The 18882-nt window shown below is 37.1% G+C and overlaps 1 protein-coding gene across 2 annotated transcripts in view; it reads right to left on the bottom strand.

Annotated features, from left to right (window-relative positions):
- The window catches only part of LOC127801002 (cleavage and polyadenylation specificity factor subunit 1), a 61253-nt gene that overhangs the window by 9353 nt on the left and 33018 nt on the right, over window positions 1–18882 (bottom strand). The window contains exons 15-25 of one of the 2 annotated variants that reach the window (XM_052335744.1): window positions 18776–18870; window positions 17804–18000; window positions 14952–15739; window positions 10297–10377; window positions 10141–10206; window positions 9968–10045; window positions 7984–8205; window positions 7718–7849; window positions 7390–7566; window positions 6274–6459; window positions 5090–5472 (exon numbers count right to left, since the gene is read on the bottom strand). In XM_052335744.1, the coding sequence (XP_052191704.1) occupies window positions 5090–5472; window positions 6274–6459; window positions 7390–7566; window positions 7718–7849; window positions 7984–8205; window positions 9968–10045; window positions 10141–10206; window positions 10297–10377; window positions 14952–15739; window positions 17804–18000; window positions 18776–18870 (2405 nt within the window). The remainder of the gene's footprint in view (window positions 1–5089; window positions 5473–6273; window positions 6460–7389; window positions 7567–7717; window positions 7850–7983; window positions 8206–9967; window positions 10046–10140; window positions 10207–10296; window positions 10378–14951; window positions 15740–17803; window positions 18001–18775; window positions 18871–18882) is intronic. The other variant, XM_052335754.1, reaches the window with a different exon arrangement.

The raw sequence follows: 18882 nt of genomic DNA, 5'->3' as shown, positions 1-18882 counted from the left end.
ATGAATGAGTCCCTAGACTTCCTGGTAGAGATCTTATTCTTAAGTGTTAAAAATATGTGATAAAGATCTTTAGTTCAAGATTTCTTAAAGGAATTCTCGATTCTTAGATTTATTAGAAGAGAAATATTATTTATTGATCATGGACCAGGCACATGGACTACCACCATTGATTAACATGAGATATTAATGAGAATGGATGGTGAGTCACATGCTATATTGCACGAAATGCAAATAGTAGGCATGTGAGTAGGTGTTAGTTAAACATCTACTGAATATGACGCCTGTAATAGATCACATAGCTGTGAGGATTAATAATTTGTTAATGGTTTTCGATTGTGTATCTAATCCTTTGACCGAAAGCGACAGAATTGTCTTGTGCACTGGTGTTGGAGATTTACTGTTGAGCGGAACCATCCAATGTAAGAGGTGGGGATGCTCTTTGTGTGGTATTTGTGTAGTGGTGTATGGAGGCAAATGCTCACTGATGAGATCCATTGTTCTCCATTAGATGGGGATGAACATCTTATATGGTCTCAATTAGTTGTGGTTGGAAAAACCTAGCTAGGGTAAGCGTGATCGAAAAGGAGTTTCCAATGTCAAAAAGAGTTCCGAGATGCTACCTCAATCACACCATACTGGATATGACATAGTTACCGAGTCCTGTGAGTTTAATTTGTCCATGACTCTTATTTAGTTGGGATGTTGGTCAATGGAAAGATTATAGTGCATGATAATCGAAGAGCCTTAATAGGTTTATCCGAAGTATAGACTTTATTGCCATTAGGATCATCCTGAATCCTGGTTAGAGAATACTCAGGATCTTACAGGATACTCTGGGGATTTGGAGAGATTCTCTTAGTAGATTGAAACGTTCAACTGGGGTCAAGAAGTTGACGTGTCCTAATTGCTACATGGCTATGAATCTAAAAAGTCACACGCATACTAAGTAATGTGTCAGATTAGTGAACCATTACTGTTAGAGTGTTCCGCTTCATTAAGAGTTAATGATGTCGGTTGCAGTTAAGTGTTAACTGGATTGGATTAAGATATATGGGAGCCAGATAAGAGTTAACAAGGGAGCCTTCGTTCCATTAAGAGTTAATAGCAGGGCCTAGGTGCAATACTTCAAAGAGGAAGTTGACACAAACGATCATCTGGAGTATGAGGCGGTCAACAGCATGGATCGGTCGATCGGATGCCTCATACATACAGTTGCAGATTCGGGCAACTTGGAGCTCAAGGCGCATTGGTTAACTAGCAACAGAATCATCTGTAGAGATATACCACTGAACCCCCTATGGTTGGTTTTTATTTTGGATGCATACGGATGACTCAATACCAAGTCTTGCAAGGGTTGTTTTTGCTTCTACTATGTTTGATTTTGATTTTGAAAATGTTTTAAAACCGGTTAACCCTTGCATTGATCAACCAATAATTGATTTTTGGCCTTGGGCCTTGATTGTCTTTCGGCCGAGAGGAGCAGGGTGGCAAGCATTTGATAGTAGTTACGTGTGTGATAAAGAGTGAAGAAAGAAGATGTGTGGATGCACAAACCCTAAATTGCTAATTGGTGCACTTTATATGCATATAATATAATAACAACATATACAGCCTTTATCCCACTATGTGAGGTCGGCTACATGAATTCTAGACTTCCATGTATTTCTATCTTTTGTCATATTTTCATTGAGATCCATACACTTCATATCAAACTTTAATATCTCCCTCAAAGTATTCTTAGGTCTGCTTCTACCTCTTTTTTTGATTAATTGTTCTATTTCATCAACTCTCATCACAGGAGCGTCTCTTGGTCTCCTTCTCACATGACCAAACCATCTTAGTCTAGTCTCTCTCATCTTCTCCTCTATTAGCACTACTCCTATCTTATTACGAATAAGTTCATTTCTAATTTTATCTTTTCTTGTATGGCCGCACATCCATCTTAACATCCTCATCTCCGCTACACTCGTCTTTTGCTCATGTTGGTATTTGACTGTCCAACATTCTGAGCCGTACAACAAAACTGGTCTTATATCTGTCCTATAGAATTTTTCTTTCAATTTTAATGGAATTTTACCATCACATAACACCCCCGATGCATTTCTCCATTTTAGCCAACTTGCCTTAATTCTATGTGTGACATCCTCGTGAATTTCTCCATATTTTTGAATCACTGATCCCAAATATCGAAAATGGTCTTTTCTTTGTAAGATTTGGTCTTCCAATTTTATTATAACATCATCCACTCTTGCATTTTTACTAAATTTACATTCCATATATTCTGTTTTCTTTTTGCTTAATTTAAATCCCTTAGATTCTAAATTGTTTCTCCATAACTCAAGCTTAGTGTTCACTCCTTCTTTTGTTTCATCCACCAACATTATGTCGTCTGCAAATAGCATACACCATAGCACCTCTGTCTGAATATTTTTAGTGAGTTCATCCATTACTAAAGCAAATAAGTATGGACTTAGTGCTGAACCTTGATGCAATTCTATTGTAATTTTAAACGATTCAGTATCCCCTCCGCATGTTCTGACCCTTGTCTCTGCACCATAATACATGTCCTTAAGGGCTTGTATATAGGCTATTCGGACTCATTTGTTCTCTAAAACCCTCCATAATACTTCTCTAGGGACCCTATCATAGGCTTTTTCTAGATCTATAAACACCATATGTAAGTCCTTCTAATGATCCCGATACCTTTCAATTAGGCGCCTCAGTAGATATATAGCTTCCATTGTTGACCTACCGGGCATGAAACCAAACTGATTTTCTGAGACCTCTGTTTCTTTTCTGAGTCTCTGCTCTATTACTCTCTCCCAGAGTTTCATGGTATGGCTCATTAACTTAATTCTTCTGTAATTTTTACAATTTTGAACATCTCCTTTGTTCTTATATATAGGGACCAAAGTACTCTTCCTCCACTCATCTGGCATCTTTTTTTATTTAAGAATCGCGTTAAATAATTTCGTTAGCTAGGAGATACCCTCTTCTCCCATGCATTTCCATGCTTCTATTGGTATATTATCCGGTCCCACGCCTTATAATTTCTCATCTTTTTTAATACGTGCCTTATTTCATTTGGACTTATGCGTCGATAAAATGTATAACTCACGTTCCCTTCGGAGTTACTAAGATGTCCCAACCTAACTCTTGTGTCGCCATCACCATTGAATAATTTTGTGAAATACTCCTTCCATCTCTCTTTAATCGCTCCCTCATTCACTAATACATTTTGATTTTCATCTTTTATGCATTTCATTTGATTTAAATCCCTTGTTTTTCTTTCTCTTGCTTTAACTAATTTATATATATCCCTTTCTCTATTTTTTGTATCAAGTCGTTTATATAGATTCTCGTATGCTTTTGACCTTGCTTCACTAACAGCTTTTTTTGCTGCCTTTTTTGATTCTTTATAATTTTTTTGATTTTCTTCATTGTTGCACTAATATACAGCCTTATAACAATTTTTCTTATTTTTAATTTTCAATTGCACTTCTTCATTCAACCACCAAGACTCCTTAAGGTTAGGGGTTCTACCATTTGTCTCTCCAAGCACTACCTTTGTTGTGTTTCTCAGGGCATTAGCCATGTCTCTCCACATTTGGTTTGTCTGTCCTTCTCCATTCCATTCTCTTCTACCCCTTAATTTTTCTTTGAAGATTAGTTGTTTCTCCCCTTTTAAATCCCACCACCTGATTCTTGGATTTTGTTTTATGTGATTTTTTCTCTTCCAATTTCTTAATTGGACGTCAAGTACTAGAAGTCTATGTTGAGTAGTCAAACACTCTCCCGGTATACCTTACAATCCCTACAACATACCTGGTCCTCTTGTCTCATGAGGAAGTAATCTATTTGGGTGCTTGATGTGACATTTTTATATGTGATTAAGTGTTCGTCCCGTTTTTTGAACCTAGTATTGGTCATGATGAGCCCATATGCCATTGCAAAATCTAGAATAGACTTACCCTCATTATTAATTTCCCCGAATCCATACCCTCCATGTACCTCTCTATAGTCGTTTCTGTCTCTACCCATGTGACCATTTAAGTCACCTCCTATAATCACTTTCTCTGCTCTTGGTATCATTTGTATGAGTCCCTCTAGGTCCTCCCAGAATTTTGCTTTTATCTCCTCACCTAACCCCGCTTGTGGTGCATATGTACTAAAGATATTCATAGTATATGCATATAATATATTTATATAAAATGAAAATGATATTACATAAATATAATTCAAGATTTATAAATTATATACATTGTGCGCAAGGGTGGGGCTGGGGCTTGTAAACCCCATCCCCACTCTGCCCCCCCAAAAAAACCAAATCAGGGAATCCCCGACTCTGGTTAATGGGTGTTGACCCCCGCCCCAATAAGAGCAAGGCAGGGTGGGGCACCGTGGGCATGGGTCATTTTGCCATCCCCAGCCACCAGTTGAACCAATATTCTGGCCAAGTCAACAACCAGTTCAATTTTAGCAAGACTGGGTTAGTTTGTGAAAGTCACATAGCCAATTCAGCCCTGCCGCCCCTGAAAAACCAAATCAGGGATCCCCCTACCCAACCACAACCCCTGTCAAAGGACCCCTGCCCCCATCAGGGCGGGTGGGCCCCAGTGGGGATGGATCATTTTTCCATCTGTTGAACTAAAAACCAATATTCTGGCCAATTCAACCTGCAGTTTGGTTTTAGTAACACTGGATTAGTCCGTAAGTTTAAGTCACATAGCCATTTCACATTCTATGGTGCTTGGTTGATTGGGTCTAGACCAGTTTGCAGTTTCCTCCCCAACACAAGTTCCCATGTATATATTGTCTACGGTGCATGATTGTTATATTAAGTCCCTGCATGTAGTTTTAGGTTATTGTTTTTTAATAATGATTCCAGTGATGCTCTTGACAAAGACATGGGCTCCACAATTGACAGTGAAACACATCTAGATTTCCTATGAGTTTTGACTGCATATATGGTCTCTACGCATAATTGTGGACATGTACAAGAATAATCTATTGGCAATGCATCTGACTAGGAATTGGAATCTTCATTTCAGAAACTAAAAAATTGTGGAGGAGAAAACAAAAAACTTACTGGTGAAGCAGCTCACAATCAACTATGCTGTCAGGTCCAGATCGATGAGCTTTTCCATTTGAATGGAACTGGCGGAATGACCTAGGATTTAATCCAGCAACATGGGGAACAGCATCAACAAGCTTTTTCTGCAGTGATTGGAGTCTACGAAAGGTGAGTTCGTCAAGAGGGGCAATACAACCAATGCTGCCATCAAGGGTGCCAAACAATAGCGCAAAGCGATTGGTTTTATCAGAGCCAGGAGCAGCATTGTTTCTGTCAGATGTAGGAAGCATCTGTAACCGCAAGAATTTAGTCACATGGGCGCCAACATGAAACTCAGCCCGTGAAAGAAGCTTTTGTCCTTTCCAGCTCTCTGACATCTTTGGTGCATAATAAAATATCTGTTTGTGAATTCAAACAATTCATAAGTGGGAAAAACATTAGTATTGATTGAAAATGGCTTACAAATTGCATCAGTGCCATAGTTATATGCCTCACAAGTTTAAAAATAACTGTAACTTGAGAGGAATCTCCATAATATTGATGAAAATTATGCACAAAGAAATGAACAAGTGGTTACGTTTCAAAAAACAATTTTGTTCCCAAAAAGAAACAAAAGGAAAAAAGAATAATAAAATCTGACTGAGAAAGCTTGCTTGGAAACTTAATCTGGAAACTGTTCTCAGGGGGAATTTGTTCTTTTTCTTTTCTTTTTACTACCCAGTTTTAGCAAACTAAGAAACTGCTTCCTGAATTTCTGAAAACAGTTTCCATATTAAAAAAGAACAACACGAAAAAGATGGTGTTCATATTTTATCTCATAATCTCATGTTTTTCTTATGAATCTAACAAACTAAGATCAATGAATATGTGTGCACAGATGAGCATCTCTGCACAGAGAAACAAATGTGTTACCTAGGGCACAATACTCCATTACTTAGCAAAATCTTGGAGAGGTGGTGTTGCTTTACATACATAAGTCAGCATCAATACAAACAAACCCTTATCTAGTCCTCTAACAAATGTTTAGGCCTGGAGATAAGACACTACATGTATAATTGTCTTCAACAAAAGAATTTATTTGTGTGTGACAGAATATAAAGTGATCTTATCTGACAGATGTTTCAATACTACAGAAGTTCACAACACATCATAAGTACTGATATTTTATTATAAATCTGCTAACAAAAGAAAGCACAAACCTGAACATTTTTTTGCTCATCTGAAACTACAAGACTGAGTGTACTTCCATCAATTAAAAACTCAGTTGCAAAACAATCAAGTGACCCAAAATCCTTTGCCAGCAAGCTAAGTTGAGCTCCTTGTTCCTTCCAACTAAGAAAGTATATGCTCTTGTGAATATCACCAAGGAGTATAAAATTTTTTACCTGCAGCATTGAATGGCATTAAAAAAAAGAGCATAATAATTAAACCTCAAGAAAGCCTGCATGCTGGATGCATTAGACAAACTGGAGGGGTAAGTCATGGATTCATTAATGCACACAAATATCACGAGCATGAATAAAATTTTCTCCTCAGGGCAGTCAATATTAGCCAATCTCAAAAGAGAAATCAAAGTCGAAAATTAAATAATATTAAGCAATTATCAGAGAAGTCGCCAAAAGTAAATAACAACAATAATAATGAGGGGGAACCATAGACATAAAGAACATCACAGAGGTTCCCCACTTGGGGGAGGTTATCTTTATTTGCAACCTTATCCTTGCTTTGCAAAGAGGTTGTTTTCATAACTTGAATTGATGACCTTCCAATCACGAAGGAGCAACTTTACCATTGCTACCAACGCTTGCCCTTAGAAACCATACACATACGATGGAAAAATTTGAAAAAACTGCTATGCAATCTAAACCGGTCTGGTACAAAAAAAAAGAGTTGATGATGGAACAATCCTGTAATATTTTATTTGTCGCTTGTCAATCAATGATAGTTTAGGTAGGTAATGAGTCAGATATTGAACAGCTCAAGTGGTACGAATGACTAGATAAAAAAATTGAAAGCAAGAAAACAAGGCCAAAAATATTTGATATGATAATTCACAAGAATTACTTTTCTGGTTGTTTTAATCTTTGCCCTTCAATTTGTCAATTGCTAACTTTTTGTCGTGTGCTAACTTTCTTCTTCCTCCTATTTATCTTGTTGACAGGCTAATTGTCTTAAAAGCAGCTGAAAACAACTGGCTATCTGACACACATCTAATGACCACATTCTATGCTTTCACGAACAGCATTGATGTAGGGCTAAATCAGAAAGCTACAACAAAAGGAAATAACTAGAAGAGATATGGAAGAGATTCATACAATGTTTAAACTCACGACATAAAGTGGTGGAACATCGAAAAAGGCAACACCATTCAACTCGGAACCTGTCCACTTGTGCAGTATAATCTTAGGACCAGAAGCTATCAGCAAGTGACCTTGAAGTGAAGCTAGAGCAGATATGGCACCCTTCAACTCCTTTGAGTAAACTTCTGAAACCTGAGAAGGCAAATGATTTAGTGATGCCACACCGGCATTCATAAAATGGACAAAAATGGAAGGAGAATAGATTCTACAGTGATTGAATCTGAGGCAAAAACAAGTAAAACTGAACTACAAACAAAATGCAAAAATAACATAGAATGGTCACCAGAGTCTTTGAGTTATCTGCATTTACTTCAGCAGAATACAAGAGCACACGCCCCCTTGCAGCAACATCTTCTCCCTGTAAATAAGCAGTTCCAATGGCCAGAAGTGTTTCATTTTCTTTTGTTGTGGTATTCTGTAACAAATAGAATAAGAACTCAAGTTAACAAAAATAATAGGTAGCGCCATATAACACAACAAACAACAGGAAAATGAATGGCCAAATAGTATAAAATGAAGAAACAACTGGAATAACAAAATTAAACTCACAAGCAATGTAACCACTCGCACAGTAAGTGCATTTTCAGAACTTTGCATAGGGATTGTAGCCCTAGTTTGCCAAGGGCCACCAGACTTTTCAGGCTCAAGAATTCGGACCTCAAATTCATCTACAGTGTAACTCCCATCAACACTCAAGCTGTCATGCTCAATTTGATGGCCCACTTCTTGATCAATCAGAGATGAGAGAACTTGATTCAATGGCTTAATAACCTGTTGATAATGACACAAACACCATTGAAGCTCCACAGTGCAATCAAGGAAAAAACTTAATACCTATAAATTGTCATAAAGTGCATATAGTATCATCACAATCTAAAGTACAAAGCAACAAAATTTTTATAAAGATGGATTTAAAAAAATTAACACACACGCAGAGTAACTAAAGAGAGATCAAGGGTCATAGTTCAAAACTGCTAGACAACAAGAACAGATTTCAGTAAGGTCAATATGCAGGTCTCTCCCAGGGGAACCACAAGTTTTAAATAAACAGATTTTTGAAAAGAGAAATTATTTTCATACCACAATAAATATACTTGCCTGTATAGGAGACCTCTCAAGCTAGGAAATTATCCTCTCAGTATTTTATGGTGTATTTGGTGCGAGAGAATTTTGAAAGTCTTTGAGAGTCTTTTAGACATAAGAGGACCGTTCTCATTCCCCTTTTTGTTGCTCGGGGACAATTCTATTTACTCTTGAAATTTTTTGAGTTTTTTGGTGACCGGTCATTGTATCTAGTTTTTTTGGTTCTCTATACAGGGTTTGCGTCCACTATGGCAATTCTTTCCTTGATATAAAAGCATCTATTCTTGATATATTAGATGACATACTTCCATCAGGCTTTTCTCCTGTATTATTTTATCAGAAAACGAAGTCATACTCTTTGAGTTAATTACGAAAATAAAGGAACAGACAAATTACCAAAAGAAAAGGATAGGAAATGAAAAAAATAAGGGTAAATTGCACTGACCACCCCTGAGGTTTGGCTTAATTGCAGAAAGTACCCCCTCACATCTTAAAAATAGCACTGGTTCTCCTGTTGTTAAAAAAATGAATTCAAATGACTATTTTACCCTTACTCCTCTCTCCTCAGACCTCTCTCCTCTCCTCGATCACTCTTTCTCTCTCTGAACTAAATATATCCTTTTTATTTGACAAAAACAGAAAAAATAAACAAAAAAATTATATTTCTTAATTATAAGAAATATATATATTTAGAAATGCATTAAAAAGTAAAAATGTATACACAAAAAAAATAATTATATAGTTATACATGCAAACAACATTTTTTCTAAAGACAATACTTTTTGAGAATTGGGAGTGGATTAAAAAAAATAAAAGAAAAACAGTTAGGCATGGAAACCTCAAACAGTCAGTGGTGAGATCTTTTTCTTTTCCAAAGGTCCGTGGCATCAAGCAATCAGCAGCTAACAGTCAGCTCCATTAAGCGGGAAGCCTTCTTCTTCCCCAACCATACTGTCGGGTTCTAAACAGAGAGAGGGAAGGGAGAAAGGGAGAAGGAGTGACAAATAGATGAGGGTATTTTAGTCATATTCAAAAGTTTAACTGGGGTTAACCAATGGTAGGGCATTGCATTTAGTGCAGCAAATTTTGAAAATTCGAGGGAGGTTAATGCTATTTCCAGAACCTCAGGGGTACTGCCTGCAATTAGTTCAAACCCCAGGGGTACCTTGAGCAAAGATTAAGAGTGTGTTTTTTTTTCCCTTTCTTTTTCTTTTCCTGTTATTACAGGTAAAGGATATAAAGTAACTTAAATTTTGTTTTTGGGGGGGAGGGAATACGGTTAAAAAAGCTTAATTAACAAATTTAAATTTGTAGATCTAATGACAAGTAGTTGATGTGAATTTCTATGGATAATAGCGGCTGGCAAATGTATCCATTCCAGTGCATACAGAAGTAGCGTGGCCAAACCCTTTAAAGAGAACACTTGAGAAACAAAGATTTATCCACTTACTGGAACTGAAACAATTAGCGGGTAAAGATTCTTCTCAGCAAAATAAGTGACTTGATGGGGTGTTCCCTTCAATGGAATCTGATTAGAAGATTAACTTTCAATTAGTCAATCAGAGTGAAAATACCAACATATGGAAATGGTCTACAAACATAATTCATAAAAGGGAAGCAGACCTTTTTAACAGGCCAATAGTTGTCGTAGCTTGATACAGAAGGCAGCATGCAAATTTTCAGAATACCCTAATACAAAAAATAAATAAGTAGTTAAAAGAGATAAATTTAAAAGAACAAGGCAAGGTCAAAATGTTGAGCAGAACATTATTTCCTTACCTGTGAGGTCACATATATAAGACCATGATTGCAGTTAACATTGTGAAGGACAGCAAAGGCAGCAATAGGTCCATCACATTGCTTCAATGAGAAAAAAATGCTTAGTTAATATACTTCTACCATAGAAAATTAGACTAATAAACAGCAGTTCCTTAAAGCCAGTTGAAAGTTCTGTTTTGGATTGTACCAAGGATAATTTCTTACATGGAGCAAGCAGTAAACAAGGATTCATACAGGCAACCTCATGTATGGGGCTCACTGACATGGGTAAAGGACTAAATAAGAAAAGAACATACACATACAGAGTTGAAAACATTGGCTCTATGGCTTCCCACAACAATACTCCACAAGAAAATATCTCATATCCCAGTTTCTATCATTTTGATAACATTTAAGGATATTCCCCAATAACCACCATTCAAACCGTGGCATGTAGCATACTCACATCAGCTATGTTGCAAGAGAAGAAACAAGAGGAGCACTTGGACCAGAGAAATAAGAAGTATAGATGGTTAATGAAAAACAACAAATGAGGGGAGAAAAATATCATAATGACAATTATGATTAGTTGCTTCATTCAAAATTATTACATTAACACTGAACGTCATGTTAAGTAATACTAAGAAAATAGCACTTTCATATGAGAGCACTAATAGAAGGGGTGCAATCCTATACACTTGACATATATGATTACCTGTACGTCAAGATAATATTTAAAGCTTCCTATATCAACTGTTTCACGCTATGTTCCGGAGGGTGAAAAAATGGTTGGATAAAGTGCTTGAAAATGGAAGGAAAGACTGGGACTCTTGTCTTTGGTATCTCATCAGCTCCTTGCCAGCGACACTTATTTTTTGGGGCCAAACAAGAGGGTGCTAAGGTTTCTGAGGTGTACACTCATGTTTATTGGCACCCAATTTGGCCATCAAACAGCCCAAAGTTTTGGATCATCTTACAGGTATAGGGTTGCCTCCATGCCTACCTCTTAATTGGATTTATGCTTAAATTTGATCATGACAACTAAGTTTGAGGCAGATGATGCCACAGAGATATTTCAGGTAAAGCCGTTCCACCACAGAGATGGAATTTGATTGAAAGGAAGTTAAGCTTGCTCCCCACAAGGGCACCTCTCTGGCCTCTTGTATAAAGTCCTTTCTCTACAGTACCTACCTCAGTGGTTAACAAGTTTGAAAAGCTCTATAGTGATTATATCTTCAGGGGAAGGACTAATGATGCGGTCACCAATTAAGACCTGGCCCAAGTTCGACCCGACCAAACCGGAACAGTATCACCGGAATAGTAGCGCCAGAACAATATTTAATACTTCTTAAGTTTTAGAATTCTACTTTATGTTTCTACTTGATTTAGAATTCTATTTCATGTTTCTACTTGATTTAGGATTCTACTTCATGTTTCTACTTGATTTAGGATTCTACTTCATATTTGATTAGGGTTTTATTTTTATTAGGATTCTAGTTGACTTTTACTTAGGATTTATTTCTATTAGGATTCTAGTTGAATTTTGTTTACAAATATTAGATGGATTTGGATTAGTCAAATACTATAAATATGTCTAGGATCTAGAGTTTGTAATCAAGTTTTTCTCAATCAAATTTCAGCAACCTATTTAAGTTTTCTTAGCAAAACAGTTTTGTTTTTGCGTCTTCTTGAAAACCAAGCTTCGACTATTGAAGTTTGTTCTTTCAAGGGTTTATTTTGGTGTGTTTTCTTCACACTCACGCTACACGCTGCGTCAAGTGGTATTAGAGCGGTTCATCAACCAATCAGATGATCAATCTTGAACATAACGGTAGCAACCAACCTCGTGACGATGATCGGGGGCTGCCCGTGGTTTGGAGAGCAATCGAAGAACAATGGGAAATAACTCGTACAATGGAGCAGCAATTGGAGCAAATCCGCAACCAATTGGGCATTTTACAACGAGTTAAGGATAATCGGAACCGGACTAATAGCGTGAATCAAGCTGGCTACATTAAACCGGGAAGACCAGCCATTAATCATGTCCTCATTAATCCTAGAAGACCAATGATGGATGATAGAGACGATAAGGATGATCTTGGTTGTATGATAGCCGACCCTAGTGGTCAAGTGGTTAGGAGGAATGCGCAGCAACACAAACCATTGGGGAAACGACGAGTATAAACTAAAGAATGGCTTTTCAATGAGTTTGGAGCTTGATTTTGAAGATTATGTTGTCCCAGCAACCTCAACGTTTGCAAACTCAGGTCTGATTTATGCTGCTAACATGACAGAAACTCCAAGATTATTGACTCATACAGGGGTATTTTCCAGTCCCGAGGGCTCAGGCCTTGCTTCACAATCCAAGGATGGTAGTGTTTCTTTTGATCGGCTTGCTACTGTAAAGGAGATGGAGGTCATGGTAGCAAATTTTTCTACAGTTTATTCAAATTCTGGCATGGTTGAATCGAAGGCAATAGGAACATATTCACCTTCGCGATTGCAAAAACAAGATGGTTACATGGGTCTCTTTGTGGATAGGGGTGTTGGATCTCCCGGGCTAGTTAACTCGGGTAGTGCAACTGCTTTTGATATTAATCTGAAATTAGATTCTGAAACTGAGAATGTTGTAACAGTTGCTGCTATACCTGATCAAGTGCTTAGACCAAAGAAGGATTCAAGCATCAATATTTTAAGTGATGGAGAGATAGCTGGTAGTCATGAATAAGCCTCTATTCGAAACAATTGCAAAAGAATATTTCCCCAGGCAAGAAAAATCTACAGATGAATTTGGAAGCTGTTGAGGAGTCAAAATCAAGAAAGCTGATGAAAATAGGAGGACTTATGATAAAATTTACCATATTAGAAAAGCACTCAAGATGGAATGTTCAACGTCCTCAATCTAACAATAATAATACAGTGGAGACAGATGGCAACAAACATGGAGATGGTTGGACCCATGCCAACCCAGGTATGGCTAAGAAGGGGAGGAATGTCTTTCTCATGTTCCCTTAGCAGAAAAGTCCGAGCAATTCAGGAAGATGTCAAGAAAAAGTTGCACAAATAAGAAGTACAAGGCGACAGCTAACAAGCATAGGAAGCACAAGGTATTTGAGGTTGGAGATGAAGTCATGATATTCTTGAAGAAGGAACGGATTCCAACAAAAAAGCAAAACAAGTTCAAACCAAAGAAGTATGGTCCTTACAAGATTCCAAAGAAGACCAATGACAATGCTTATGTCGTGGATTTGCCTAATCATATGGGTATTTCTAAATATTCAAAGTGGCTAATCTCTCTTTGTACTTGCTAAACGTGGATTTGTCCTACTCGGATCAAAATTCGAGGTTAAATTTTTTCTCAAGTGGAGGTGAATGATGCGGTCACCAATCAAGACCTGGCCCAAGTTCAACCCGACCAAACCGAACAGTATCAATGGAATAGTAACGCCGGAACAATATTTTAATACTTCTTAAGTTTTAGAATTCTACTTCATATTTCTACTTGATTTAGAATTCTATTTCATGTTTGATTAGGGTTTTATTTTTATTAGGATTCTAGTTGGATTTTGTTTACAAATATTAGATGGATTTGGATTAGTCAAATACTATAAATATACCTAGGATCTAGAATTTGTAATCAAGTTTTTCTCAATCAAATTTCAGCAACCTATTTGGGTTTTCTTAGCAAAACAGTCTTGTTTTTGCGTCTTCTTGAAAGCCAAGCTTCGACTATTGAAGTTTGTTCTTTCAAGTGTTTATTTTGGTGTGTTTTCTTCACACTCGCGCTATACGCTGCGTCAACTAAGAATTAAGAAGTTAGGGCTCTTTAATGAAGCCCTCTGTGGTTACCAGTTGTATGTAATAATTTTCTTTATAGGGATGTGTTATGACGGCAAAACAGATCCAATTATTTATTTATTTTTTGTGGCGGAGTTTTAGGGAGTTGGGGGCCAGGGAGTGGTCATTCATGTGCAACATTAGGACTCCTTGTGGCGTTAGGTTAGCAGAGCATTATGTGCATTAAAGGGTGAGTTTAATAACCACATTCTAAATAGAAGACAAATGTTGATTGGTAGGTAAAGTTTTGGGTGGATGGTTGGTTGGTGTTTGGTGTTTTCCTTTGAATGACATTTTCCTAGAGAAAAAAGAGGGTGACAATATGGAAGTGCTTTCCCCTTTCCCCAAAAGATGTTAACTTTCCCCACAGTCTAGATGGAATCTCTAGGATTGAGAAATTGACCCGTGTCAATCTTTATCAAGAGGACGGTTATTTTAAGTTCATGCTATCAAACCCTTTTCAGCAAAGAAGTTAGGCTTTCCTTGAAAGGCTAGATGGAGATTGACGGCTCTTCCAAGGCGACCATTGTTTGAATTGCTTCTCCAATTCCACATACTTTGGATTTGGACAGCTCGAGGACGTGGAGACATAACATGGTGGACTAGTTCTGAGGTACCATTGTTTGTTCGGTTTTTGGTCCAGAGCTGATACTCTGTCCCTATCTCTTGGGTGAGGCTTGGATGGGAATGCTTCCTACCCACTCATCACCCAGATTCAAACCAGGCTGGTAGTCTCCCTGACCATCGAGCCTCTCTAAACCCCAAAAGAAAGGAAAAGGGGTAAAAAGAAAAGAAAAAGGAAAGGAAAGGAAAGGAAAAAGAACCAACTTCAAACTGACCTGTAGATGAACCCGAAGCCGTTCCCTAAATATCATGAACCAAGCTGGCCTTGACCCAGAAAGGAATAACCCCTGGTAACCACCCACATTCTTGAAGAGAGTTATTCGTTGGCTCGGGGCTTCAGAAGATATCTCCTCCTTTGCATATGCATCCAATGGAACACGAACAAATCTGAGATTTCTAAGCCTAGAAGTGCTTATATTGCCAAGGGTAGCAGAATTCTGACCAGAAGCAAGATCCTCATTTTTGGAAGCATTCTCAGAAGCTTCAAATAGGTAAGCATGGTAACAAAGAATAGTTCCATCAGTTAGTATTCCAAAAAGAAATGGGCGACTATGGTGTCCTGACCATCTTTGCATGGCCAACTCAACCACTTTCAAGTTTTGAGAATTCTCTTTCCTGCCTTGGCCAGACATTTCTTCAGTATTTTTATCCAGAGTCTTTTGAGGATCACCTGATGGTTCGTGGATAAAGGTATCTATAAGATGGGTCTTTCCAGAGACAAATTTATCCACAGAAAAAACACAATTGAAATTAGGCACATCAAAAATTTCAAGAGTGCCACTTTCATAACAAACAATACAGTATATGTCCCCCTGCTCATGAGCTGTACCATCAGCCCCATCAATTGCCTCCTGTATTCCAGTTGACAGCCAGGCATCGGTACTTGTTTTCCGAAGCCATGGCTCGGGTCCTTTATCATAATACAGCGTACAGGCAGAAATCAATTTCTTTGAGTTCTCAAATGCCGCTGGAATGCTGATAGAAACTGAGCATGTAGAAGGATCTGTAGACAACAAATTAAAGTTACATGTACAAAGTGTAAATACTGTACTTATAAAAAGAATGTGTAAGATCCTGCTTATTAGGGGAGAGGGGGAACTAAAAATTTCCCTGGGAGAGTCAATATGGGAAAAGGATTCTCCAAGCTTGTCAAGGAAATCAAGTCCATAGAGTAAGAAAAGGCATCCTTTGTTGCAAAGAAACTCAAAAATAGAAATAAAGCAAGTAGAAGTAGAGGAACATGTACAATTACGAAAAAAACCATGATATCTAGAACCTAGCAATAAGGTTGCAACTTCAGCTCGTTGCACATCAACCCTAAAAGAAACAGATGATAAAACCACCACAAACATAGACAAATTTATGGGAAAAATTGCCACCTCCAACCAGTTACAAGACCTTGACCAAAACCTGGACAAAGAAGATTGAAGACAAACACAGACAAATTTATTCCAAGCTAAAATAGCACGTTTACACTTCAATTACTAGAACAGAAAGTACAAAATTTAGAGTGAAAAATTACCACCTCTAGAACCTAGCAACATGCTACAACTCATTACACATCAACTCTTAGAGAGAATATGATAGAGCCACCTCTATCAGACTTTTAAGCTCTAATCCAATCACATGACTTTGACTAAAACCTGGAGACAGAAGCTTGAAGATAAACATGGACAATATGCTCAAAGCTGTAGGATATTAACCCTTCAGTTCCTAAAAAACTGAAAGTGACTAAGTACTAACAACATGAATAACAACTGGAAACATGCTATAACACACTAGCAGATTTGCTTAGTATATTGGTTTCCTACACAATAGGTCATTCACCCTTCAATTCCTATAAAACTGACAGTGACAAAGTACTACAATATGAATAACAACTGGAAACATGCTATACCACACTAGCAGATTTGCTTATAATATATTAGTTTCCTACGATAGGTCATTCACCCTTCAATTCCTATAAAACTGACAGTGACAAAGTGCTACAACATGAATAACAACTGGAAACATGCTATAACACACTAGCAGATTTGCTTATGGTGTAGAAAAAAACTGATGAATAAAACACATCAATCAGAAAACTAGATAGCAATGTGAGACCACCTAATATACTTCTCAATGAAATATATTCCCAAAAACGTTTGCACAAAGTCATGATCTTTGCATTTCAGAGGGGGTATGCCTTCTCTAAACAGGCTATAGTAAATTATGACATGGCAAGTGAACTTAGCATTTGGGCGGAGGTGTAATTGTTCAATTACTACCATTATGCTAAAGCAATTGATATATAAAAACTTAAAACTTTCCAGGATAGACCCATTACCAGGGGGAAAGAATTACTCTGAAATGATAAAACTGTCATTCAAGACTTAGTAATGTGGTTGACTTAGAGGAAACATTTCTCCCACAAATATTCTTTTTCTGACAAAAACGGATATCTCCAACATTCACTTCCAAGTTTAATGGAGTGCAAACAATATTTAGCAAATTTAGAAGTTTCAGAAAAGAGGAGACCATAACCAAACTATAGCTTGAAACATGAACAAAAAAAGAATCACCATACAAATTTCACTACAAAAGGTAGTCTCAGTCAGAATGTCACACAATCAGATCTAACACAGCAAAGACTTCAAGTTTGGACTAAAAGCCCCACAATAATTAATAACCAAACATGCAAATAGACTCAAGCATCAGATAAGTAAGGAATTCCTTGTTCCATGAGTTAATGGTGGTAAGTCATGTTGCAAAACTGAAGACACAAATTTTTTTATCAAACTAATACATAAATATCAGAAATGGTATCAAGGTGATATACTCATGAAGGAAAGAAGACAACTTAACATAAAATTACACATAATGCTATAATTGCACTATAGAGCAAGAACTTCAATCAAATGTTCACCAATTAGCTTTTTAGGAAGATGAATTACTATGCCTTTCTAAGAAGCAACCTTGAATGAAAACCATATAAATGTCTTATCAAGCAAATTCACACATAGTATCAAAGTCCATGTATGAGCTGTGACTAGGAAAAGGAGTAAAAGATTAGGATGACCAGTTGTACCTCCTACGAGAAGCTGAACACTTCCATCTGTCATTCTCAGTAACACAAATGGATCAGCTATAGAAACAGATGATACTGTCAAGCTTTCAGAGACCACAGCAGATTCAGAATTTGGAGCCCGAAAGCTTAAATCTTGAGTCATAAAAGCACCATCAAGTATACGAGCACCACGAGCAAAGACTTGGACAACACGACGCCTATAGACATTGGAACTTTAAGTAAAACACCTTCATAGATGTAAATAAAATTGAAAACTGACATTGATTTTAAACTATAGCCAATTATGGCATCAATAATAATAATAATAATAATAAATCAAAATACATTTACTATGGATTTAATCCAGAACACAGAATATAATTCTTGTAGGAGAAAAGAGTGGATAATTGACAATAATAATTGACCACCTGCAAAAACAGGCCCGAGAGTTATTTTTGGGAATAAAATACAGCAAAATTTCCAGAATACCAAGATAAGCATCCAGAACTTCTGGGTATACAGGAAGGCATAGGTATGCGAATATGGGACACTCAACAAACAAAAGCAAAAAAGTACATAAAGAGTATAATAAGGGTACTGCCTTAGCAAGAAAAACAATCTTTCAAACACAAAAGGTTGAATACATTCACAGAAGATGGATAAAGGTATCTCACAGCCTCAATAACAGTGCTTCAAGCATTAAACAGGTTTCTGGTTGTTGCACATACCATGGATAAATATAATCATGCAAACAACCAGAAAGTTCAATATATGTGCAGAGGATGGAAAAAGATATCTTTCAGCCCCAACAATAGCATTTAAAGCCTTAAAAAGATAGCAAAACCAAAAATAAAACTAAAATCAGATGAAGGGGAAAAGAACAGAAGAAATAACATATAAATACCCACATGCATAGGAGGGGAAAAACAATAAGGTGTTAAGAAAATTTTCAGTAAACAAAAATGTTGCATTAATAGTTGGGTGGGAAGTCACCTCCCAAAGAGATTTCCTGCAGCAATTGTACCTCCCTGCACATAGTAGTCGACAGTTTCAGTAACTTCCTCTAGGTTACTGGCTGCCTCTAGAACCTGAACATTTTA

Source organism: Diospyros lotus, chromosome 1 (assembly GCF_014633365.1).
Source record: "Diospyros lotus cultivar Yz01 chromosome 1, ASM1463336v1, whole genome shotgun sequence".
Classification (NCBI taxonomy): domain Eukaryota; kingdom Viridiplantae; phylum Streptophyta; class Magnoliopsida; order Ericales; family Ebenaceae; genus Diospyros; species Diospyros lotus.
This window is presented reverse-complemented; position numbering and strand designations above follow the sequence as displayed.